This window comes from Delphinapterus leucas, chromosome 19 (genome assembly GCF_059928025.1).
Source record: "Delphinapterus leucas isolate spDelLeu-1000000601 "Yukka" chromosome 19, BTC_Dleu_Yukka2, whole genome shotgun sequence".
In the NCBI taxonomy this organism is placed as follows: Eukaryota; Metazoa; Chordata; class Mammalia; order Artiodactyla; family Monodontidae; genus Delphinapterus; species Delphinapterus leucas.
This window is the reverse complement of record NC_143147.1, coordinates 49,142,209-49,166,524: the sequence shown is the minus strand read 5'-3', so window position 1 is coordinate 49,166,524 and position 24,316 is coordinate 49,142,209. Positions and strand designations below refer to the sequence as shown.

General features: G+C 54.8%; 1 protein-coding gene across 2 annotated transcripts; it reads left to right on the top strand.

Annotated features, from left to right (window-relative positions):
- Positions 1-1,591: 1,591 nt before the first annotated feature.
- Positions 1,592-23,969, top strand: CACNB1 (calcium voltage-gated channel auxiliary subunit beta 1). Of its 2 annotated transcripts, none has more exons than XM_089901185.1 (14): positions 1,592-1,902; positions 4,339-4,425; positions 7,429-7,548; positions 8,658-8,780; positions 9,419-9,555; positions 9,782-9,858; positions 10,267-10,421; positions 11,527-11,607; positions 12,045-12,103; positions 12,290-12,399; positions 12,549-12,700; positions 16,253-16,348; positions 16,761-16,946; positions 18,931-23,969. In XM_089901185.1, the coding sequence occupies exons 1-14, from the start codon at positions 1,819-1,821 to the stop codon at positions 19,390-19,392; spliced, it is 1,929 nt and encodes a 642-aa protein (XP_089757311.1). In that variant the 5' UTR covers positions 1,592-1,818; the 3' UTR covers positions 19,393-23,969. The 2 variants fall into 2 exon arrangements, with proteins under 2 accessions (XP_089757311.1, XP_022413640.2); XM_022557932.3 differs by lacking the exon at positions 10,267-10,421 and adding an exon at positions 11,251-11,270 and having other exon boundaries at positions 1,595-1,902.
- Positions 23,970-24,316: the final 347 nt, after the last annotated feature.

Sequence of the window (24,316 nt, the reverse complement as noted above, 5' to 3'; positions counted from 1 at the left end):
AATTGAAAATCTAGGTCTTTCTGACTACAAAACCCATGCCTTCTCTGTCATGCCAGGCTCTCCTGTGCCCAAGGGGAAGATGGGAGCCCGGCTCAGTATTGGCTCTTGGGGCTGGCCATCACTTGTTGCAAAACCCAGGGTGAAAAGGAGTCAGTGTGTTCCACAGACTCCCCTCCAGCAGAACATAGCAGGTTGCCTTATTTTTTTTTTTTACTTTTGGCCGCACTGGCTTAACGGGATTTTAGTTCCCCAGACCAGGGATTGAACCCCGGCCCTAGGCAGTGAAAGGGCGGAGTCCTAACCACTGGACTGCCAGGGAATTCCCAGGTTGGCTTACTTTAGGGTCTTTGAACCTGCACAAATCTTTTTCATTCTACTTCTCATGTGTCCTCTTTGTGGGGCCCTGGAAGGGGTCAAACAAGGAGGTAAGTTTTTCCTGTCATGATTGACCCCTGCACAGCACCTTACAGCATCTCCAAAAGCCCCAGCAATCCATCATTTAATTTCATTTCCCTCTTCTTCCCAGTAATCCCAGGTGACAAAGACACCACAGTACCGGCAAACCCATTTTACAGGAGAGGTGTGCTGATCCGTCCAGGGCCACCACCACAAAGAGCCTGAACCAAGTTGGCACTAAGGTCTCTTGCCAGAATCCCCTACTCTTTTTCTCTCCATAGATCATGGTGGGTGGGGTTCAGGCCTTGGGTATCTTTCCCCAATTCAAGGATGAAGCGGGAGCAATTCTAGGTCAAAAGTCATTAGATCTGGGAGTTTCCTAGCTTTCACTGCGGAGGCCCGTGTTTGATCCCTGGTCAGGGAACCGTCCTGCATGCCGAACAGCGCGGCCAAAATACAGGGAAAAGAAAAAAAAAAAAAGAGGTCATAGATCTGATTTTTGCCAGTCTCTCCTGTCTCAACTCCACATTTCTTCCTTTTTCCTTTCTTTCAAGGAACACAGACCTCACCCAGGCCTACCCCTGGCGTTTTGGAAGGGCTTGGGGGATATTAGCACTAGGGCAATAGGACTCCTGAGTCCCTAGGATTTCTTGTTGCTGTCTCTGCTGAGACTCCTTTTGGACACCCTCCCCACCACAGCTTCAGCCCCCAGCCGGCCAGCACCACCATACTGGCGAGGGAGGGGACTTTCCGTTTGGTTCAAGTCGCCCTGGGACCACAGTGGGGCGAAAAGAGTTAAAGCCGGGTCCCAGGATCACCAGGGCCGTGAAGTTCCGGTGGCCCAAGCTGGAGTGGAATGGGGAGACCAGCTAGGAAGAGCGGTTTGGGACGGAAGAGGGGGGCGGTGCCAGCCATGCTAATCCGCGCTTCAGTTCCATCCGCGCCTGGCATCCACTGGTATACGGCACCCCCCCACCCCACCCTGCTCTCAGCCCCTTGGCGGGTTTCTAATCTCCCCCATAATGGGCCACCCTCACCCTAGGCCAGTCGGAGGCTAGCGCCCGCCGGGAGCGTCCCTTCCGCCGTCCTCCCATTGTCTGTGCGGAGCCAGCGGAGGGGCTGCGAGGGGCGGGGCCGGGGCCGGAGAAGGGAGGGAGGGAGAGAGGGAGGGAGGGAGGGAGGGAGGGGCGGGTGGGAGCGGAGGGGGCGGGGGGAGATGTTGAGCCTTCAGGGGCCGAGGAGGCGGCGGCAGCAGAGGAGAGAGCGGGAGGAGGGAGGGAAGGCAGGAAGAGGGCAACCGAAGGCCGGGCCAGGTGGCTCGACCGGGTGCTGGCTGCGCTGCTCTCGGTTCCGACGGCCTCTCTCATGCGTTGAGGGCGCCCGGCTGGGCCGGACCGGCGGCCGGAGGGGAGGCTCCTCTCCATGGTCCAGAAGACCAGCATGTCCCGGGGCCCTTACCCATCCTCCCAGGAGATCCCCATGGAGGTCTTCGACCCCAGCCCACAGGTGAGGCGTGGTGGCCGGGATCGAGGGAAGGGGGCCTGTCCCGCGGGCCCTGTGGGGTCGGATCGAGGGGGGCCGGGGAAAAAGGGGTTATATGCCCGGCGCCCAGGGGAGAGGGCTGTGCGCCCCCCAGCTCTGCCGGTGAATGATTGATGGGCGCTTGGCCGGGAGTTGTGCTGCGGTTTGGCAGAGCGGGGAGGAGGCGGTCGGGCCGCCTGTCACCCTCGCCTCCTCCTCTCCCACGCGTCAGGGTCTCTGCTGCTCGGGTACCGGCTCCAGTGGGTTGAGAGTGTGGGTGCTGGCGGGGGGACCCGGGGGTTGAAGGAAGCTAGAGAGAGAGCTCAGGCAAAGGGGGGACGCAGAGCACGCTCAGGGGCGCCGGGCGGGTGTGGGTGGGGCGGGGGTGGCCGAGGCGGTGGTCAGCGGGCGGTGCCAGCAGGCCTTCAGAGCTGCGGACACTGGCCTTCGAGGGTGGGGAAGGGGCCAGCTCCGGGCCAGGCCCCCGTCCCAGCCACTTCAGCTCCACCCCTATATTGGACCACCTCCCCTCCCCCAACAAACACCCACGTTGTCCCTCCTCCACCCCAGCCCCCCAGCCCCAGAAAATGCCTCCAAAGTTTGGAAAGTTGAATGGATGCCAACTCACTGTCCTGGAGGGGAAGAAACTGTGTTACCTGGGGGGCGTGGGGATGGGGGTGGTCTGCCGCCCCCCTCACTCACACTTCTCCTGTGCCCCCAGGTTACCCCCAGAAAGGGGTATTCGTGGGTAGGGAGGATGCCCATGGAGTGACCAGCAAGGTCTGGGGTGGTCGTGCCAGGGGATTTCTCTGGGACGTGTCCTTATCCAACCTGGCAACACCCCAAGGCTAGGATAGCATTAACTCTTTTCTTGCTGTGGTCAGCCTGGAGCAACTGTAACCACCATGATAATGTAGGCACGTGGGGTGTGGGGGTCAGGTCAGACCTAAAAATACCTCCCTTCTCCACCCCAGGCCCCTTGGAGCCTGGGAGGCAGCTGACTGGGGCCTTCCTTTCAGCTGTCCCTTGTCCCTCTGGGTGCCACTCCCTTTTCCTTGCCTGGGATAGTGGTCGTGGTCTGAAAGAGTCTGGGGCTCACTGGGGGAATCCTCTTAAGTTCATAGGGATCCTCAGTCCTCGAGGTTGGAGATATGTCTTGCTGGAGAGAAGGTGATGGGAGGGAGGATTCTCAAAGGGTTCCCAGGTGCCCTTCTCTCCCATCTATCCACCCTCCTCCTTGTACTCAGGCCCAAGGAACCAGAGCCTCTAGCCTGGTCATGGCTTACCTAGCTTCTTTGGCAAAGAAACTCTAGGATGGAGGCTGGGGGCAGGGGCTTGGAGGGCCTGAACCCTCAAAGATTCCCCCCCACCCCACTCTAGACAGGCTGGGGGCCAATGTGTATATTTGAGTTGGGGAGAGCAAAGAAGTAGCCCCCTTTACAGGAGGCCTGGAGATACCTGAATGGGTGGCTGCGTGAGAGGTCGGGCAGTGTCCATGCCACCGAAGCCAGGAGCCCAGCCTGTGGGAGTGAGCAACTCTTCTCCAAGGCCCTGCGTGGGGCTGTGTCCTAGACTCATCTTGGGGCAGGGCCAAGGGACATTTAGATTGATGCAGCCTGATGGATATCATGGGGACAGGACGTGGGCATTGGCAGCTGAGGGTTAGAGGGCTTGATCCCTCTTGCCCCCTTGGGGAGAAGTTTGATCACTGTGACTGTGAGGACGGGCTGAGAAGAAGTCCTACCAGGTTGGAGGCAGGGTGCTAAATCTGCCCCCATGGGTCAGGGTTGGGGTTAGATGTTTACTTTCCAAATACAGTTCCACGCCCCCTACCCTTCCCTGGGAATCTAGTTTTAGGTCTCCAAGAGCTGAGAGCTGCAACTCCCCTCCCCACTCTGCGAAAAACAAGGCAGGAGTTGGGCATGGGGAAAGCCAAGCTGGGCCTGGGTTGGCGAATCCTCTTCTCTCTGGGGGCCACAGGCACACTCAGCCCCGCTCTGCTCCAGCTGAGGTAGAGAGGGAGGGGAACTTTCCCAGGGGCTCTCTCCGCGCCCCCAGCACTGCAGGCAGCCTCTCCCTTCCCCCTGAGGCCTCTGCAGCCTGCCCAGCTTCTCAATTACCTTTGCTGCCTAATGAGTCTCCAGCTTCTCAGTGCCTCCCCCTTCCCAACCTCTCTGTCTTGGTTTGGGGGTTTCTGTGTGTGCTTCCTAGGGCTCTCTTTCACTGTCCCCCACCCCATGGCTGTGGTCTGGGTTCTCCCTCCCGCTTGGGCTGTACCATCTCAGGAAGAAGCTAGAGGGGCGGGCTGTTGAGATCAGGGAATGATATTTCCAAGGCTTTGCTGTGGTTCTGGGCCTGATGGGATGAGGGTTGGGAAAGGGCCTTTTTGATTCTACTCTTGTCCCTTCCTGGCTTCTCCAGGGCAAATACAGCAAGAGGAAAGGGCGGTTCAAAAGGTCGGATGGGAGCACATCCTCGGATACAACATCCAACAGCTTTGTCCGCCAGGTAATGGGTAGGCTGGGCTGAGAGGAGGGAGGTGGCTGGTTGGTGGAGACCAGGATTGGTGAGCTGGGTCTGAGGCTTTCTCCAGGCACCCTCCCCCATGTCATTTGTCACCTGCCCACAACCACCCCATACCCTTATACCCCATGACCTCCTCTGCATATACTGTCAGCTGTACCCACTCCCTCAGCCCCCACCCAATCCCTCTCCCAGCACCAGACACCAGCCCCTGCTGCCTGCCTGCCTGCGTCATCTCATTCAGGGACAGCCTGGCCTGCCTCCTTCTAGCTGGCTTCAGGCTGTCACCCACTCCCCCTGCCGGCTGTCTCCTTCCATGTCCTCCCCCAGAATCTGTGACAGCATGGGGTAGAGGCAGGTCCTAAGATATGAGGAGCCAGGACATTTGGGTCCCTGGAGCCCTGATTAGGTATGGGTCAGGGAAACACCCTCCTCACATCCAGATGTGACTGTTCTTTAATACACAGAGAGAGAAAGTGTGTTGAGGGAGGTGGAGGAGAGGCAGGAGGAAGTTGATATTAGAGAGGACTTTAGCCCAGCATCCCTGAATGAAGGGGGGTAGTGTAGCTGAATGGCTTTCTGGGGTTTTCTGTTCTCCCGTCAGGAAGATGCTGTTCTCATCTCTGTTCTAACTGTCAACCCCAGGCCATCTCAGGCTCAGGGAGAAGCAGTGAGAGAGCCATGTAGTTGCTATGACTACAGAGCATCTCAACAAAGCCTGGTACCCAAAAAAGGCAAGAGGGGCTTAGGATCAGACAAGGAAAGGAGTACGTTGAAGAAAAAATGGGCAGCATATGAGGGCAGAGGACAGTAGGGAAGTCAGCCGCCCACCCCCACCCCCAGGCCAGGAGAGAGAGGGTGATGCCAGGCAGATCCACTACAGATTGGAGAGAGGCCCTTCTTTTCACTTCTTCTGTCTCCACGACACTTGGCACATGTGAGCCCGGGCCTGACTTGAGAGGGTCAGGAAAGGGGCTCTTCATCCCAGCATCTCCATACAAACACGAAGTCCTTTCTTTGATCTTTCCCTCATCCCCCGTGTTGCAGGACTGGGCCAGGGCCGAGGCTAGGAAGAATGACACTGTGCTCAGTGGACCCCCTCTTGACAGAAAAGGGCCTCATTCCTTCAGTGTTTGCTGACCCAGGGGATCAGACCCCAGTCTCCAATCCTTCCTCCTCTTAGCTCCCCAGCTCTGACCCCCTGTAGGTGGCAGGGAGTGGGGGGGGCAGTCCTTGCCACGTCTCTGAGCTAAATATACCCTAGCAGTTTGCACATGTAGCAACTCTGCTTGTAACCTGAGCCCCTTGGGGGAACGGGCAGTTTGGGCCACCCCCTAGGCCAGCAGGGGCAGGCACTGAGGGCACCGGGATGGAGGCGCCCAACCGGACCCTCGTAGTGGTGAGCTGGGGATGGAGTGAAGGTGGGGGGAGGTGGGAGCAGCCCCTCAGGAAAGCTGGTGGGAGGCCTTCACTCCAGCCTGTCTCCTTGCCTCACTGTTTCCTTGTCTCCCACCATTCTTGGGGGGGTGTGTGTATGTGTGTTTGCGTGTGTGTTGGGGTCAGTAAGTGTCTCTCTGCCACTCCATCTCTGGGTCTGTTCCCCTGGCTCTCCTGGCATCCGTCTTTCTGACTCTGAGTGCTCCCGTCAGGAGGGGTGGAGACTGGTAGATTAACTGGTTTTCACTCTCTTTCCTTTGCATCTCTTTTCCAGCTTCTTTTAGTACCCCACCCCCACCCCCACCTTTCCCCTCTCCACTCTCCCATTTTCATGATGTGATGGGCAGCTGCATTCACTGGTGCACCAGGGCGCTCTGGGGAGGTGGGAATTGGTCTTCTCTCTTTCCCAGGTTCCCTCCATACGAAGCTAATGGGCATTCCTGGCCAGGTGACCCTTTTCTGTCTTCAGGAAAGAACCCCCTCACCTCTGCAGTCTTGTTCTTTCTTCAGGTCCCCTCCTGCCCTTTGTAGCAACACCACCGCTGCACGGTCACACAAATCCACACCTCCTGGCTCTTGCCCTCACATGCCCTCAGGGACACAGACACTGAGGGCGTCCACCCGTTCCGCCCCGTATGCATACACGTGTACCTGTATGCATTCAGTCATACACACCAGGACATACCATAGAACATACCCTTGAAGTTGCACATCCAAGCACATCCGTGAATTAGCATGTTCATTCACGCCCTGGGTCTGGACAGGCTGTGCGTGTCTTACACGTGTGCCTGCATCACTGAGGGAGTTCCTTGTGCTCTGGGATGGTCGGTGTGATCAAGGCCTGCTTCCTGGCACACCCAGACTTCTGAGGCTGCCTTAACCCTGGCAGCCGGCAGCCCTAGTACTGAGGAAAGGCCTGCTCGTGTCCTTCTCTTAACTTGCCTCTTCTTGCACCACCCCAGGAATCTTGGGTTCTTTTTTGTATCTTATGAGAGCCTGAGGGCTGGGGCTCCCCAGCTTCTGGAAGAGGAGGTAGGATTCTATCTTTCCTCACCCTTGAGCAGAAAATGGCAAATTTTTGTGTGGCCCTAGCCCATGGAGCAGGCTGCCCGTTGCCGCCAGTGCCGAGAGCTCAGGCCTAAGCTGGTGGCTACAGCCCCTGGAAGGACTCACTGGGCCTGTGCTGAGTCTGTCTCAGCCGGTGCTGGGGGCAGGGGAGGGAAGGAGGAGCAGGGAGTGGAGACTGTCCCTTGGCACTCCACCCCTGCGCTGTGCCCCTATCAGGTTCCTACCCCTCCCTGGGCCCCAAGCAGCTGTCCTTGGACCTGCCGTAATCCCCTGTTTGCTGCTGTCACCCTTCCTAGGGCCACACTCTTTCCAGGGGCCTGCAGACCTCATTCTCTGGCTCTTCCCATCTAATACCACCTCTTCCTAGCCCTTGTGGTATCATGCTGGGCTGGCTGGGGCTTGAGGCAACCACGACAGGTGCCTTCCGAGGCCCAGGAGCTGGGGAGGCAGCGGTGGCCCTGAGCTGACCCTGTCTGTTTTCAGGGATCAGCAGAGTCCTATACCAGCCGTCCGTCAGACTCCGATGTGTCTCTGGAGGAGGACCGAGAAGCCTTAAGGAAGGAGGCAGAGCGCCAGGCATTAGCCCAGCTCGAGAAAGCCAAGGTGAGAAAGATGGGAAGGGCTGTGCTGGCATTATTTCCCTTACCCCAGGCCTCAGAGACAGCCTGGACAGACCCAGGGTCAAGTCTTGGCCTAGCCACTTCCTAGCTCATGTACCCCTCTGATGTGCCTCTGCCTTTCACCTGTAAAGTGTAAGCTGTAATACCTGCCTCCTTATAAAGTATAATAAGTGCCTAATTTCTACACATAATAGGAGCTAAACATTTCCACTCATTTCTAGAGTCAAATTTTCTGGGCTCTTATTAGCTGTGTGATATTAGGCAAGTCAGTTAACCTTTCTGAACTTTAGTCTTCTCATTCATTAAAAATGAATATGGTGGGAGTTCCCCGGCAGTCCAGTGGTCAGGACTCAGCACTTTCACTGCCGTGGCCCCAGGTTCAATCCCTGGTCGTCGGGGAACTATGATCCCACAAGCCACATGGCGCAGCAAAAAAAAAGAAAAAGAAAAGAAAAAAACCCATAAAATGAATATGGTAATAGTACTTAACTTCATAGGGTTTTTGTAATAAATAAATGAGATAATGGGTGTGAAACATACAACACAGTACCTGTTACACTACACAGGAGCTGCTATCATTATTATTACTATTATTTGTTCTTATTGTTATTGTTACTATTATTATTATTCCTTCTTGGTGTTATTCTAGGCTCTCCCACCACCTATACTTAGCATTCCCTGATGCCCCCCTCCACCCTGAGAGGACTGAGTTCTATGGTTTGCTTTTTTTTTTTATTGTGAAATTTAATATATGCAGTAAAAAACTGCATAATATTAAAAAAATTTTTTTTGAAGTCTAGTTTATTTACAATGTTGTGTAGTTTCAGGTGTACAGCAAAGTGATTCAGTTATACATATATCTGTATATTCTTTTTCAGATTCTTTTTCATTATAGGTTATTACAAGATTTTGAATATAGTTCCCTGTGCTATACAGTAGGTCCTTGTTGTTTATCTATCTTATGTATAGTAGGGTGTACAGTATATGCTTTAATAAACAATTTACAAAACAAACCTCTCCGTAATCACCACCACAGTCAGGAAGTTGTACATCCCATTGTGATTTAACCCTCTGGTTGTCATCTTCCTCTAGACCAAGCCAGTGGCATTTGCTGTGCGGACAAATGTCGGCTATAACCCATCTCTAGGGGATGAGGTGCCTGTTCAGGGAGTGGCCATCACCTTCGAGCCCAAGGACTTCCTGCACATCAAAGAGGTGGGGAGGATGTGTTGGCATCTGGAGGGAGGGCAGGGTAGTGGGTGCCAGGAGAGGGGCTGTCAGACCTCTAGTGGAAAAAGACTTCTGAGCTAAGCAGAGCTGGGCTAAATCTGCTGTGTGACCTTAGGCAAATCTTTCCACCTCTCTGAGCTTTGCATTTTTCATTGGTAAAATGGGATGGTAATGCCTAGGTCACAAGGCTGTTGGGAGGGTTTGTGATGAGGCCTGTCAGTGGGGTGGCAGTGTGCCAGGCACATGGAGGTGTCAGCATTTACTTCTCTCCCTGCCTTTCCGGGGTAGAGCTGGCACATCGGGGAGGAAGGACTCTCAGAACAGGGATGTGCTTGGGGGTGTGGGTGGTCCACGGCACAAGAGGATGCTGGTTCCGGAGAGTCCTGAGAATTGGGGGCTGTAATCAGAGGCTGGTACCAGGGCTGTTTGAGGGTGCCGCCCCCTGGGCGGGGTAGGCAAGGCTGGGGGTGCCGCCCCCTGGGCGGGGTAGGCAAGGCTGAGGGTGCCGCCCCCTGGGCGGGGTAGGCAAGGCTGGGGGTGGTGTCCCCTGGAACTGGCTGCTGGCTTGTACCTCTAATCTCCCTCTTGGTCTCCCCCACCCCACCTGCCGTTGTCGTTTGCAGAAATACAATAATGACTGGTGGATTGGGCGACTGGTGAAGGAGGGCTGTGAGGTTGGCTTCATCCCCAGCCCTGTCAAACTGGACAGCCTGCGCCTGCTGCAGGAACAGAAGCTGCGCCAGAACCGCCTCAGCTCCAGGTGTTTGGCTGGGGCCAGGGCACCTCCGGGAGAGGCCAGCCAGCCAGCCAGGAGTAGGCCCTGAGGGTTGACGCGTTGCCCTGAGGACACAAAACTGTCTGTGGCATCACCAGTGGGGCTGGCAAATGAGGGCGGGGCGCGGGGGGCAGCCTGTGAGAGAACAGATCCCCCACCCTCACGCCCACGTCCTTTGCTCACGGCTCCATTTGCCTCTCTGCCCACACAGCAAATCAGGTGACAACTCCAGCTCCAGTCTGGGAGACGTGGTGACTGGCACCCGCCGCCCCACGCCCCCTGCCAGTGGTAAGAGCTGCCGCCACCCCACGGGGTCGGGTGGAGCTCCTGGGCGGGGTGGTCTCCCCACTGCCTGTCCCCTCCTTTCCCTGCAGTTGGGGGTACCCCAATCCTGAGTCCTCCAGACACCTCCGGTGGTACCCCCTCCATGAAGAGCAGGACACCCCACAAGCCGGGCCTGTCCCTCAGCGCCCATTCTGTCATGTCTCTACTCTCCCATTTCTTTGGTAGCTCCATCTCTCTGCCTGACTGCCCTGCCCCCTACCCCCCATTCATTTCTCCCAGCCCTGTTCCATTCACCTCTTCTTCTTTCTTTTTTCCCCATCCCATCCCTGCGTTTTGTACTTGTGTCTCCATGTCCATCTCACTCCTCCCCACCTCGCCTCCTTCCTCCCTCATCCTGACTCTCCGGTCCAGGTAATGAAATGACTAACTTAGCCTTTGAACTAGACCCCCTGGAGTTAGAGAATGAGGAGGCAGAGCTCGGTGAGCATAGTGGCTCTGCCAAGACTAGCGTTAGCAGTGTCACCACCCCGCCACCCCACGGCAAGCGCATCCCCTTCTTCAAGAAGGTAATTCTTGCTGGGTTCTTGTGATAGGGGAGGTCAGAGCCCAGTGCTTTGGCGGGGGAGGGGGGCTGGAATGGATTCCGATGTGGTCTCAGCCTGATTCTGTGGGAATCAGGCCTTCCTGCCAAGGAGGAGGGAAGGGTAGAATGACACCGAGAATGGGCACGTCTGTCTCCACGCACAACTCCACCCTGGCCCACTTCCCCGGAAGGGATGTTTCTTGCAGTGGAAGCACCCTTTCTCTTGGAAGGCTGCCCCCGCCCCTCGACTGAAAGCAGGGTCTGGGTAATGAGACCTGACTTTTCCCCCTCACTGCCAGTGGGTTAGGCCGTGTTTGCCCCCACTGCCACATGTGAAGGGGAAAGTGGAATGGTGACCTTCTTGGCCCTTTTCGGACTCCACGGGGCTGGGGTGGGCACACGGGGGTCTCCTGGCTGCTGAGCAGGGCAGTTAACGTACCCTTAAAATGGGCAGTTTGGCCCGCACTGGGGCCAGGAGATGGGCACCAAATTAGAGGCTGTCACTCTTCCCAGCTCTTTTCCAAGACCCAGAAAGGGGGTACAGGATGTCCGAATATTCCCAAGTTCACTGGGCTGGCTGTCAGTCCTGCGCCCAGCCCTGATCCAGGGCCACCTCTGGCTCCCCCTTGGCACGGGGTCCCGTCCCCTCTCTCTGGCTCTGTCTGTCACTAACACGCATGCTTTGTTATCTCTCCTCGTCTGCCCGCTCTCCCTCCCTCTCTTGTCCTGGCTCCTCCCTTGCCCTCTGCCCCTGCCTGGGTACCTTCCCCTTTCTCCTCCCCCGCCCTCCTCTTGGCAATCTCTGGACCCAGCCAAACAGAAGCAGAAGTTGGTGAGTATCACAGCTTTCTGTGTCCCCCTCCCCACCCCCTGGGATGAGCTAGGGGGACCTTCTAACACCCATTCCCATATCTGCCCCCCTTTTCCCCAACCCTTCCTCGCCATACCTCCCCACCCCCGCCCCGATCCCCACATTTGGACTTTGGGACCAGGGGGAGGAAAGGATGCATGGGGGAGCCTGGAGGTGGGGGAAGAGGGGCTAATGCCATCTCCACTCTGGGGTTTCCCCTCCCTGCTTCCCCCCCCAGACAGAGCATGTGCCCCCCTATGACGTGGTACCTTCCATGAGGCCCATCATCCTGGTGGGACCGTCGCTCAAGGGCTATGAGGTAGGAGCCCCTAGAGGCGAGTGGACCCAGAGGGGCCCAGACCTCCAGAAAGACTCCATAGAAAGGTCTTCAGACCCCAGAGAGATCCCCCAGCAGGGCCCTCCCAGGGTTTCTTCCCCAGAGGGCTACATACCTTCAGAGACACCCCCCTCCATGGGGGGTCCAACCCCCAGGGAGACCCCAGAAGGGTCTAGTCCTCTCAAAAGCCAGAGAAGTCCTCCCAGAGATCCCACCTAAAAGGATCTTTGCAATCAGAGACCCCAGTGGAGGCCCCTCAGACTCAAAAGGACTGCCCCCTCCCCCCAACAGGGACTTACTCATCTCAGGGATTTAAGAAGAAAATGGAATGTCAGGGGGCAAATACCTAGCGGTCCACCTTCCCTGAGGGGCTTTAAACACCTGACTTCTCTTCCCCCCACCCCACCCCCCAACCTCAGGTTACAGACATGATGCAGAAAGCTTTATTTGACTTCTTGAAGCATCGGTTTGATGGCAGGTAAGACCCTGGGAGCTGGCTGTCCACTCCCACCATGGTTCTCTGCTGCTGGGGATGGGCAGGATGGCTTGAATGACAATCCTGGAACTCTTGGACTGAGGGATAAGAGGCTGTCCTGGAGCCTGGGGAGTAGGCAGGGCATTCTAGGCCACCCTGACCCCTGGCCCCTCTTGTCCCATCCCCCAGGATCTCCATCACTCGTGTGACAGCGGACATCTCCCTGGCTAAGCGCTCAGTCCTCAACAACCCCAGCAAACACATCATCATCGAGCGTTCAAACACACGCTCCAGCCTGGGTGAGCCCACCCCTTAACCCCACCTGCACCCCTGCTCTGGGGCCAGATGTGGGGGGGGAGGGGGGCATCTCCGGAAATGCTCTATTTGCCCCCGGCCTCCTGGGAGGCCCCCTTACATTTCCGCCTGCCCCATGACTCCATTCCCCCAGCTGAGGTTCAGAGCGAGATCGAGCGAATCTTCGAGCTGGCCCGGACCCTTCAGTTGGTTGCCCTGGATGCCGACACCATCAACCACCCAGCCCAGCTCTCCAAGACCTCACTGGCCCCCATCATTGTTTACATCAAGATCACCTCTCCCAAGGTGGGTGCAGGAGTCTGACCCTATTGGAGACAGGAGTGCTCTGGTTGGGCTGCCTGTGTTTAAACCCCAAGTACTGCTTACTAATTGTGTGGCTTAATCTCCTCGAGCCCAGATTCCCTGCTGTCGAACTCCATTGTCTGGATATTGTGAAGATTCGACCTAATGCGAATACTTAGCACTTAGCAAAGGGTCTGGTATAATATACCTGGCCATGTTTTTTGTTTTGTTTTTTAAAGCATTTATTTATTTATTTATTTTTGGCTGCGTTGGGTCTTCGTTGCTGCGCGTGGGCTTTCTCTAGTTGTGGTGATGGGGGCTACTCTTCGTTGTGTTGCACAGGCTTCTCATTGCAGTGGCTTCTCTTGTTGCGGAGCACGGGCTCTAGGCGCACGGGCTTCAGTAGTTGTGGCATGTGGGCTCAGTAGTTGTGGCTCGCGGGCTCTAGAGCGCAGGCTCAGTAGTTGTGGCTCGTGGGCTCTAGAGCGCAGGCTCAGTAGTTGTGGTGCACGGGCTTAGTTGCTCCGCGGCATGTGGGAGCTTCCCAGACCAGGGATAGAACCCATGTCCCCTGCATTGGCGGGCGGACTCTTAACCACCGCGCCACCAGGGAAGTCCCCCTTGTCATGTATTAACTATTTTAAATATTATTAGGGTCATGCAGGCCAGTCCCCTGTCTCTACTTTGTTGACTTCTCCTGAGTCCAGAAAACAGAAAGAATTCTGTGCTTTCTGTCCCAGTGTCACGCAGCTACTTGGCGGCTGGGAAAAGACCTTTCCTGTCTTTCGATTTCAGCCCTTTTTGCTGCACCGCCTTCATGTAGGCCTCGATAGAGATGAAATTGGTAGGAAGGCTGATTTACTTCCTGGTCATATAGTGGCTCCGTTAGTTTTCCCTCCTAGACATTAGTAGCGGTTTGAGAAACATGGAAGGTGAGCTTAGGTGAAGGATTTGAAATGAGAAGACAGCATGGGGTTCAAATCCTAGCTCTGATTGGCTTAATTTTATTTAATTAATTAAATCTTGGTTTTGGTTTTTTGGGTTGTATTTTATTGAGCTTGTGATCTTGGGGAGATTATTTAGCCTTTGCACCTCAATTTCTTTTTTTTTTTTTTTGCGGTACGCGGGCCTCTCACTGCTGTGGCCTCTCCCGTTGCGGAGCACAGGCTCCGGACGCGCAGGCTCAGCGGCCATGGCTCACGGGCCCAGCCGCTCCGCGGCATGTGGGATCTTCCCGGACCGGGGCACGAACCCATGTCCCCTGCATCGGCAGGCGGACTCTCAACCACTGCACCACCAGGGAAGCCCCTGCACCTCAATTTCTTTACCTACAAAATGGGAATTATAATCATTCTCATATGTTATTATTGAGAGGGTTGGAGGTAATGATGTAAAGAGCCCAGAGTTCTGTCTGACTGATGAAGGCAACCAGAGGTGGTAACTGTTAACATCTCATGCTAGCACCCAGTTTCTTTTTTTTTTTAATATTTATTTATTTGGCTGCTCTGGATCTTAGTTGCGGCACACGGAATCGTCATTGCCACCTGTGGGATCTTCGTTGCAGCACACGGGATCTTTTAGTTGCGGCATGCGGGATCTAGTTCCCCAACCAGGGATCGAACCCTGGTCCCCCGTGTTGAGAGTCTTAACCACTGGACCACCAGGGAAGTCCCTGAGCACCCAGTTTCTTAAGCTTTCTGAGTCCTAAGTTTCTAATGAGCATAAAGGGGGTGATGGGATTTAAGTACTTCCTGGGGTGGTTGAAAGGATCAAATGAGACGGTGGCTGCAAAAACACTTTGTGAACTAGAAAGTTAACAGACACTTCCATTGCCCCCACTGAGCACTGACTGAGGTTAAGGGTGGGGACTCTGGAATCAGACTGCCTGAGTTTAGGTACCAGTGCCACTGGTTACTGGCTCTGTGCTCTTTTGGCAAGTCACCTAACTTCTCTATGTTTCAGTTTCCTCACCTGCAAAATAGGAATCCTCAAATGGTGCTTGTGAAGATTAAATAAACAAATTAACCATGCAAAGTGCCTGGTACCTACTAAGCACTGTATCTATTCTATTTTTTTTTTTTAGATTTTTATCTTGAAATAATTTCAAATTTACGGAAGAGTTGTAAGAATAGTAGGACTATCTTTGAATTCACTTCACTCACATTCACTACTTTTTTAACAGCTTTATTGAAATAAAATTCACATGCCATTCAATTCAGCCATTTAAAGTATACAATTTAATTTTCAGACTCACTAATTTTGAACATTTTGCCACTACTTTATGTATGTATGTATTATGTATATGTGCGCTTATATATGTGTATCTTTTTTCCTGAACTATTAGAGAGTAAGTTGTAGATATTGTATGCCTTTATCCCTAAATATTTCAACATGTATTTCTTAAGAACAAGGATAGTAACTTACATAACCACAGTACAATTGTCAAATTTAAGAAATCTTATCTAAAATACTGTCCATCTTCAGTTTTCACCAGTTGTCCCAATAATGCCCCTTATAGCAATTTCCCCTTCAATCCAGGGTCATGTGTTGCATTTAGTTGTTATATCTCTTTATAGTCTTTAAGCTGAAAAATTTCCTCAGCCTTTCTTGGATTTTCATGACACTGACATTTTTTTTTTTCTTTTTTTTGCGGTACGCGGGCCTCTCACTGTTGTGGCCTCTCCCGTTGCGGAGCACAGGCTCCGGACGCGCAGGCTCAGCGGCCATGGCTCACGGGCCCAGCCGCTCCGCGGCATGTGGGATCTTCCCGGACCGGGGCACGAACCCATGTCCCCTGCATCGGCAGGCGGACTCTCAACCACTGCGCCACCAGGGAAGCCCCACACACTGACATTTTTTAAGAGTACAGATCACTTATTTTGTAGATTGTTCCTCGGCGTGGGTTTGTCTGATGTTTCCCCATGACTAGATTTAGGTTTTACGTTTCAGGTAGGAACATCACCAAAGCGATGTGTCCTTCTGAGTGCGTTGCATCAGGAAGCACAGGATGTCGGTTTGCTGTATCATTGGTGCTGTTAACTTTGATCACTTAGTTAAGGTTGTAGCTTTATGTTTAGCTATTATCATCATTATTACTGTTATCACTGAGATGAGAATAATAATAGTGGCTGCATGATGGCATTATTGTCAGGACTAAATGAATTGATTGTGTAAAAAGCACAGAATACTGCCAGTACATAGCACATGTCCCTATAAAGGATGGCTACTGCTGTTAACGTGGAGGGGAAGTTGGCCCAGAGAATGAAGCCTATAAAGGTTACAGGGGTTGGGAAGGAGAATCACTGCCCTTCATTACAGCCACTGCTGGAACTTCCCAGGACAGGCTGGCATGAGACCCAGGAGAGAGCCTGAGCACTGTGTAGGATGGACACAGGACTGGTGAGGTCATTTCTGAAGAGGCGGTCAGGGCTGAGAGTCATGGAACATCCCCTGGCCCCGATACTGTCTCTCCACACTGGCTCCAGCCAGGACCTGCCTCTCCGGCTTGGTGCATTGCAGGGTCCCTCTAGCTCCTCTTCTCCCCCCACAAACCAGGTTCTTCAGAGGCTCATCAAGTCTCGAGGGAAGTCTCAGTCCAAACACCTCAATGTGCAAATAGCAGCCTCGGAGAAGCTCGCGCAGTGTCCCCCCGTAAGTGCTCAGACCCAGGGGAAGGGAAGGGGCAACGTTTGGGTTCTCCACGTGTCCTCTGGCCTGCATGAGAGAGTGACCGGGAATGCCTGGGCGGGGTCCAGAGATGCAGGGAAAAGAGTGCTGGATGTTCAAGTCCCAGAAGCACCACTTCTCTGTGGGGAGTTAAGCCCCTCTCCACGCCTTGGTTGCCTTATATTTAGAATGAGGGAGTTGGAGTATCGGGGTACCAAGACCTCTTGTAGTTCTGTCGATTTATATGTCTAAGAGCCCTCCTCTTCCTGGACATCCAGAGGTTTCTTTTTAACTTTGTCCTTCGACCCCTTGACTCCACCCACTGCCCCAGGCCACACCCTCACCCCTTGGTCAGGCCCAGCTCATCCCAGCCCTGCCCTTAACCCCGCCTCCACAGGAAATGTTTGACATCATCCTGGATGAGAATCAGCTGGAGGATGCCTGCGAGCATTTGGCCGAGTACTTGGAAGCCTATTGGAAGGCCACACACCCGCCCAGCAGCACTCCACCCAATCCGCTGCTGAACCGCACCATGGCTACGGCAGCCCTTGCTGCCAGCCCTGCCCCTGTCTCCAACCTCCAGGTACAGGTGCTCACCTCACTCAGGAGAAATCTCAGCTTCTGGGGAGGGCTGGAGGCCTCGCAGAGGGCCAGGGCGGTGCCCCAGCAGCAGGAGCACACCGTGTAGGTGCCCCGCCCATGTCCCCTCCCGCCCAGGGCTCGGAACTGAGGAACTGAGCACAGTGAACGTGGGCAAGGAAGGGAAGAGTTTTATTTTGTAAAAAATGTGGTGAGTGGCAGTTTCTGGTGTCTGTGGTTTTTGATGGGATTGGGGCTGGCTGGTGGGGCCTCCCTGGGCCTGGTCTCAAAGGACCATATCTGCGGCCCTGGGGGCTTTTGCCTTGGGGGCCTTGTAGGATAAGTGACTAGGAAGAAACAGAGGAAAATCAATATGTTTGCTGGACTCTACACCCATTTTAGACCCAACAGAGGTCACAGCATTTTAGACGCAACAGACCAAGGGCCCTGAGACGCAGGGAATCCCACAGAGCAGGGCTGTTCAAACCAGAGAAACTGCCCCCTCCTCCAGAGCCCTAATCTCAGGAGACTTCTCAGTAGGGACCCAAAGTGAAGCATCTTCCATGAGTTGAACCTTCCATCCTTCTCCCAGTTAAACAGATTCCAGGAAAGACCCTCCTGTGGGTTCTCCACCCTGCCTTGATCTCCCCCCATGGGAGCCAAGGCCTGTCTCTGAGGTCAAACCATTAAGTATTGGGTTCCAGATTAGAACCAGAAGAAACCCATGAAATCATTCTAGACCATTGCTAATCATTCTTGATCTCCTCCCATGGGAGCCAAGGCCTGTCTCTGAGGTCAAACCATTAAGTATTGGGTTCCAGATTAGAACCAGAAGAAACCCATGAAATCATTCTAGACCATTGCTAATCATTCTTGATCTCCTCCCATGGGAGCCAAGGCCTGTCTCTGAGGTCAAACCATTAAGTATTGGGTTCCAGATTAGAACCAGAAGAAACCCATGAAGTCATTCTAGACCATTGCTTTTCAAATTTGTTTTCAGCACCAGAGCCCACTTGTTCACTGAATCTTATGTGGAAGCTCAGTATGTAGACAAGGCATCCTTGCTCTGCTCAGAGGGAACTAGTGGCTTGGCCTCCATTTCACTTCCATGGGGACCCCTGAAGCACTCTGCCCTGTCCACCCACCCCAGATCTCCAGGGAATAGTTTGGAAATTGCTGCTCTAGTCTAATCCCCATCACACCACCACAGAGACACTGGGCCACTGAGACGGGAGTCACTTGCTCAGGGTCACACAGCTTGAAGTAGCAGGGAATGGGGCTAGAACCCAGGTCTTTTTGCACTCTACCCAGCAGCCTCTACGGCCATCTTCATGTGGCATCTGGTGCTGAGGACATTGGGCCATCTCATTGTTGCCAGTGGGGGATAGAGACCCATCAGCCTTCCCCAGCCTGCAGCTTTGAGTCTTTGTTGGGGGCAGGGGAGGAATCCTATCAACCTTGGAGACTCTGTCATCTGACTAGGCAATGGGGTGGGGGGAAGTGTGGGGTTCCGGAAGCCTGTGATTAGGGTCTGGTTGGGCTGAAGGAGCTGGCTGAAATCCCCCCCTTAGTATATTTGGGAAACGGAGGCAATGACTAACCCAATCAACCACTAACAAGTGGCAATACTAATGAGCTGTTAACGATGACTTAGCCCAAGACAGCATTAATGTGTGCCTTGAGGAATTGATGACTAATTGTTCGTGGGCTCTCTACCATGGTTACCAGGAGAGTTCATGCCTTCACCCACCTTAGGAAGGTCCGGTGCCCCCTCTCCTAGTGGAGGAGCAAATGCCTTAAATTCTGTCCTCTGGCTCTCTGGCTGGGCTCCAGAGCCGTCTGCCGGCTGCCCATCCCCTAGGGTCAGCACCCTCCTCTCCTTCAGCCAGGCTGGGTGTCTTGGTGCCCTCACTAACCTGCCTTGCTTTGTTGTGTTTCTCTCACTCCTGCCTGATCTGCATGGTGTGTGTCGTCTGCCTGCTAACCAGGGACCATACCTTGCTTCCGGGGACCAGTCGCTGGAACGGGCCACCGGGGAGCACGCCAGCGTGCACGAGTACCCGGGAGAGCTGGGCCAGCCCCCAGGCCTTTACCCCGGCAGCCAGCCGCCAGGCCGGGCGGGCACCCTGCGCGCACTGTCCCACCAAGACACGTTTGATGCCGACACCCCTGGCAACCGAAACTCTGCCTACACGGAGCTGGGAGACTCGTGTGTGGACATGGAGACTGACCCCTCCGAGGGGCCAGGGCTTGGAGACCCTGCAGGGGGCAGCACCCCACCAGCCCGACAGGGATCCTGGGAGGATGAGGAAGACTATGAAGAGGAGCTGACCAACAACCGGAACCGCGGCCGGAATAAGGCGCGCTATTGCGCGGAGCGCGGGGCTCCAGTCCTGGGACGCAACAAGAATGAGCTGCAGGGTTGGGGGCGGGGCGTCTACATCCGCTGAGAGGCGGGGGCCACACAGTGGGAGGAAGGCCTCTGAGCCCAGGGGAGGGGCGGGACAGAGGGGCTCACCACTGCGGATGTATCTTGCCTCCAGGGGGCGCTGTCTCCCTCATTTCAGATGCCTTTGCTCAACGTTTGGGGTTTCTTTGGTGGTAGCATTCCAACCAGCTCCTGAGACTCCCTTAAGTCTCAGCGGTAGGTTTTTACCTACATGCTGTGGGTGCATGGGGGGAATGACAACCTTCCTGCAGTATCCCCTTCCCCACCTCAGGGGGCTCTCTCCCCTCGCCCAGAGAAAAGGTGCAGCTCCTTAACTCCTTCTACTCCAGGCTCTAAATGAGTGTCCTAAAATGGGGTGGCCCTTTCTTTTTCCAACCTGGAGTATTTGGGAAGGGTAGGGGGGCTTTTCCTGGAGAGGGAGACCACAGACTCTGTCCCATGAGGGCTGTCTTCCCCAAGCCCCAGATCCAGGGTCCTTCACCATGCCCACCCCTCCCCCTAGCTTCCTGGCAGCATTGTCTGGGAGGTGAAAGTTACAGCATTGGAAACCCCACCGGGATCTCGTCTTCGGGAGTGGTCTGGGTAGAAGCTGGCAGGCATCAGATGTAGTGCCCTGTGCCCGCCCAGGACCTAGAACCCTGAGGAGGGGGCAACCCGAGATGCTGCTACCCCCACCACCACCTCCATGCCTCAAGGCTTTGCCTACCCCAGGAATGAGCTTTGCCTACAACATCCCTTGCCTGCAGCCATCAGAAGAGGGGGCCCCTCTGCATCTGAGCCCCCCCATCCCCTTGTCACCTGGGTGTGGAGCCCATGGAACACTCTGGTCCAGCTCATTTTGAAACCAAAAAAACTGCTTCACTCTCACCCTGAGGCCCCAGGGGAGAGGCCCTGTGGGTTGGTGCCCCAGAGGTAATCGTCACCCCTGGGGCCTCAGGACCTCGGATCCCCCCGGGGGGCTTAGCTGCTGCTGCTGCTGCTGCTCTGTATCTGCCTCTTGTGATCCCGTCCTTTACCCATGTCCACGCCCCCCAGGAGAGGCCTTGGTACCCCCTCTGCCCTGGATCGTCCCTCTGCCTAGCATCTCGTAGCCCAGCAGCCCCGTCCCCCACCCCCACCAGCACCCAGCTGGGCCAGAGAGAGCCGAATGTGCCAACGAGGACTGGGCCCTGCCCGGCTGCCCGCCTCAGGGATGGGTGGGTGCCTCATGCCTGTCTCGCCACCTCCTGTGCCAATGTTGTCCCACCCCCCACCCCCACCCGGGAGTGGGGTGCAGCTTCCACTTACTGGTTAGAAGAGACCACTGCCCAACCTTTCCCCTTCCTGTCTGGTGTCCTGTGCCCCCATCTGTCTGTCTGTTCGTCTGTACTCCCCTAGGAGAAGTATTTTGCCACATATAAAACCGCCATCCTGTCCTTTGCGGCCACCTCCTGAGCCTGCTTCTTTGTTCCCGCCGCATGGTTGCCAGCCTAGGTGTGTGGGAGCTGCCGATGTGCAGGGAGGGAGAGTGAAGGGGTGGGTGCAGGAATAAAGCCGTGGCCAGTCTTGGCTCTGCTCAGCCCCAAGCCCCATGCCTGTCCGGTCTGTCTCCCCATAAGTAGAGCCAGGGAAAACTGGAAGCTGAGACGGGAAGTGGGGTGCCCCGGGTTTTGTTCAGGGGGTCAGATCCAGAGCCACTGGCACACTGTCTTAGAGGCCTGTGCTTGCTTCTCTGCTCCTGTGGCCTCAGCTGCTTCCCAGCTTCCCAGGGAGGGATGGGCTGAGCTTCCGGCTCCCTCCACTGATGCCTCCACAACTACCTACCCCAGGCCCTGCTAACCAACCTGGTGGGAGGGGAAGAGGTCTGTTTGTGGGGAAGGGCAGAGAATCAGGAACCCCCATCCCAGTCCCAGACTGAGAGAAATATCAAAAGCCAGGAGGAAAGTCAGCACGTGACAGTGCCCGTTCCTGCCACCATCAGCTGGCCGGATGTGGACTTGTGATGGTTGATCCTTCCTGCTGTCGCCTGTATCCTGCCTCACCCAGCACGCACAAACCATTTCTCCACTCTCATGGTTCTTGTTTTTGGGGTGGTGGACCTGAATGCTCCTGCGCAAAGTGTGTGTGTAGAGGGCAACAGACGTCAGGACCCTCCAGATAAGGAGTTAGCAAACCCAAGGAAAGAGGAACTGGGAAGGCCCACAGGTCGAGTGACTGGCCCATGGTCAACAGGGAGGTGACGGCAAAGCCAGCACTGCTGGGACTGGAGCCCAGTCTGCCTGCCATCGTAGTGCTCCTCCCACTGCCTTTCAATGGAATCGATCTTTCTTTCCTGTGTTTATTCATTGAGCAAACATTTATTGAGCAGCTACTATGTACCAGGCACAAGTCTAAGTGGGAGCTACAGACAATTCAGGACAGCACAACGAGCTCTCTGATGTGGGAAGCAGTGGGTCCTGAGGGAACCTGGAAAAGGGGTCCCTGCCTTAACCTGGGGAGATCAGGGGGTGCTTCGTGGAGGAGGTGAGGTTTGAGTGGAGTCTAGAAGGCTGGTTAGGAATTAACCTGGGCAGAGAAGGAGGGGAAGGGTTCAAGGCAGAGGAAGTAGGTGACACGCATGACACGTTCTTGGCACTTTGCTAGCAAAGTGTGCTCTCGAGGTGGTGGTAAGAGAGGGGTCATCGGGAGTAAGTCACAGGGGCCTTGAGTCACATGAGGGAGTTTGGGCTTTGTCCTCAAGCTGGTGTGCAGAAACTGAAGGACTGTAAGCAGTGATGGTCAGAGTGTCTCGGTTGCAGTTTGGAGCATAGATCAGAGGGGGGGGCCTAGCTTGGAAACAGCTGCAATGCTCCAGGTGAAAAACGAGGAGGGTTTTCCGTGGAATGGGGAAGGAGGGACATCTAGCAGTTACGGCTGAGAGCTCTTGGGGAGCGACTGGAGGCAGCTAGTGAGAAAAAAGGAGGCATCTGGGGTGACTGTGGGTGAGGGTCTTCCCAGACACAGAGGAAGCAGGTGAAAAAACAGGTCAGAGGCAGAAATGATGCTTAGCTTTGGACAAGGTGGGTTTAAGGTGCCATGTGGGAGAACGTCCAAGAGGAGGAGAGCAGAAAACAGGCTTGGTCTGGGGCTGCACAGAGGAACTCCATCTGCAGTGGACCCTGGTACTTTAAAAGCAAAGGCAGGGCTCATTAGCTTCAGTTTACAGATAAAGCTCAGCGAGGTTAAGCAGTCTGTCCATAGTAACACAGCCATCAAGCAAGGACAGGAACTGAGATCGGATTTCAAGTTCTGTGGTGTCCGTGACCCCCAAGTCTCGTGCTAATTCCCCTGACCCAGGATGCCCTAGCTTCTGCAAGGGAAGGGGTGCAGGGGAAGAGGAGGCATGTGTCTGAGTATGTTGCTGTCTTCTCTCCACGTGCCTTCTGCCTGAAATTACATTTGCCCAGAACTTGCCAGCAGAGGCATTTCTAGGTGGCTTAGAGATATTGAGAGATGAGGAGAGACTTTTTTTTTTAATATTTATTTATTTACTTATTTATTTGGCTGCGCTGGGTCTTAGCTGTGGCATGTGGGATCTTCAGTGGTGGCATGTGGGATCTAGTTCCCTGACCAGGGATCGAACCCGGGCCCCCTGCATTGGGAGCACAGAGTCTTGGCCGCTGGACCACCAGGGAAGTCCCTGAAGAGAGAGACTCTTGTCTCCTGGTAACCATAAGCCCTCAACCAGCACACAATAAGCACGTCGGTGGTTGTCAACACGTGAGGATTTCCACAACCGTGAAGTCGGCTGGGACTAGGCCCAGAGAGGCTGGTGCTATGACCGCAGCCACCTCAGGGACTCAGGAACGGAGATGCTGGGGACCCCTCCTATCTTTCTCCCTGATCAGCTGCTTCTGTCTTTTGAGTAGGTTCTACCCTAGAGTGAGCTGAGGACGGAGAGACTGAAGGTTTCCACCATTGTAAAAGTGAGCTGAGGTGAGGCCACCAGGGCCTGGGAGCAGGGTGGAAAGGAGTGTGGTTTCCAGCCCAGTACCCTTGACAAAAATCTTGTCTTAGCCCCGGTAATCACATCCTCAGAGACGTGTGCCTCAGCTCCCTTCTAAATCAGGCCTTCCAGCCTACTGTCTCTCAGGGTTGTTTTTTGTTTTTTGGTGCATGTATTTGTCTCCCGAACTAGATGGCAAGCTCCATAAGACCCGGACACGGTCTGTTTTGTCTGCTTGGCATGTTCCTAATTCCTGACTCACGTTTGTCAAATGAATGAATAAATGAATGAGTACCCCCGAGGATCCAGGCTCTGGGCCTCACAGCAGAGGCAGCTCTTGTCTGTTTACTGAATGTGCTCCAGCAAGCAGAACGTCACTTTCAATTCTGCTATTGATGGTGGGGTCAGGGTGCATTAAGAGGTTCCTTCCCGCCTCCCCTCCAGGAAACAGATGGTAAAAATGCTTTAAACATTGCTGCTTCCCCTAGCACCCTCTGCGCCCCTATCCTACTCCACCCAGATGCAGCCCCAGCTCCTTTTTAACGAGGGCTGAAACGGAATCAGCCCAGATGGGCTCTGGTAGTCAGTTCTCCTTCCTTCTAACTCTGGGCACCACCATGGGTGGGATGAAATTTCTGTATTTAGTGAGCTGTTCCCTCTTCTCTCCACAAACTTCCCAGCCTTCCTCAATCCTCTTCGACTTGTGCTCATACTCCTTTTCTTTAACACTTCAAAGACCATTTCTCAGGCTGTAACTTAACTTACGGCCCTTCAGTCCGATAACAACACATCCTTACTGTGTGCCAGGCGCTGGCTCAGGCAGGGAACGGGGGTGGGGTACACAGATGAGCATGACATGACCCCACCCTCTGAGACTCACAGTTCTTGGGGTTTTTTGGCCACACCTCATGGGATTTTAGTTCCCCGACCAGGGATCGAACCCAGGCCCTTGGCAGTGAGA

Excerpts from the sequence above, each read along its gene's own strand:
- CACNB1 (XM_089901185.1), top strand. The coding sequence starts at position 1,819 with ATGGTCCAGAAGACCAGCATGTCCCGGGGCCCTTACCCATCCTCCCAG. Across the intron at positions 9,859-10,266 it reads CCCCACGCCCCCTGCCAGTG|GTAATGAAATGACTAACTTA; the intron begins GTAAGAGCTGCC and ends TCTCCGGTCCAG. Across the intron at positions 16,349-16,760 it reads AGCTCGCGCAGTGTCCCCCC|GAAATGTTTGACATCATCCT; the intron begins GTAAGTGCTCAG and ends CCGCCTCCACAG.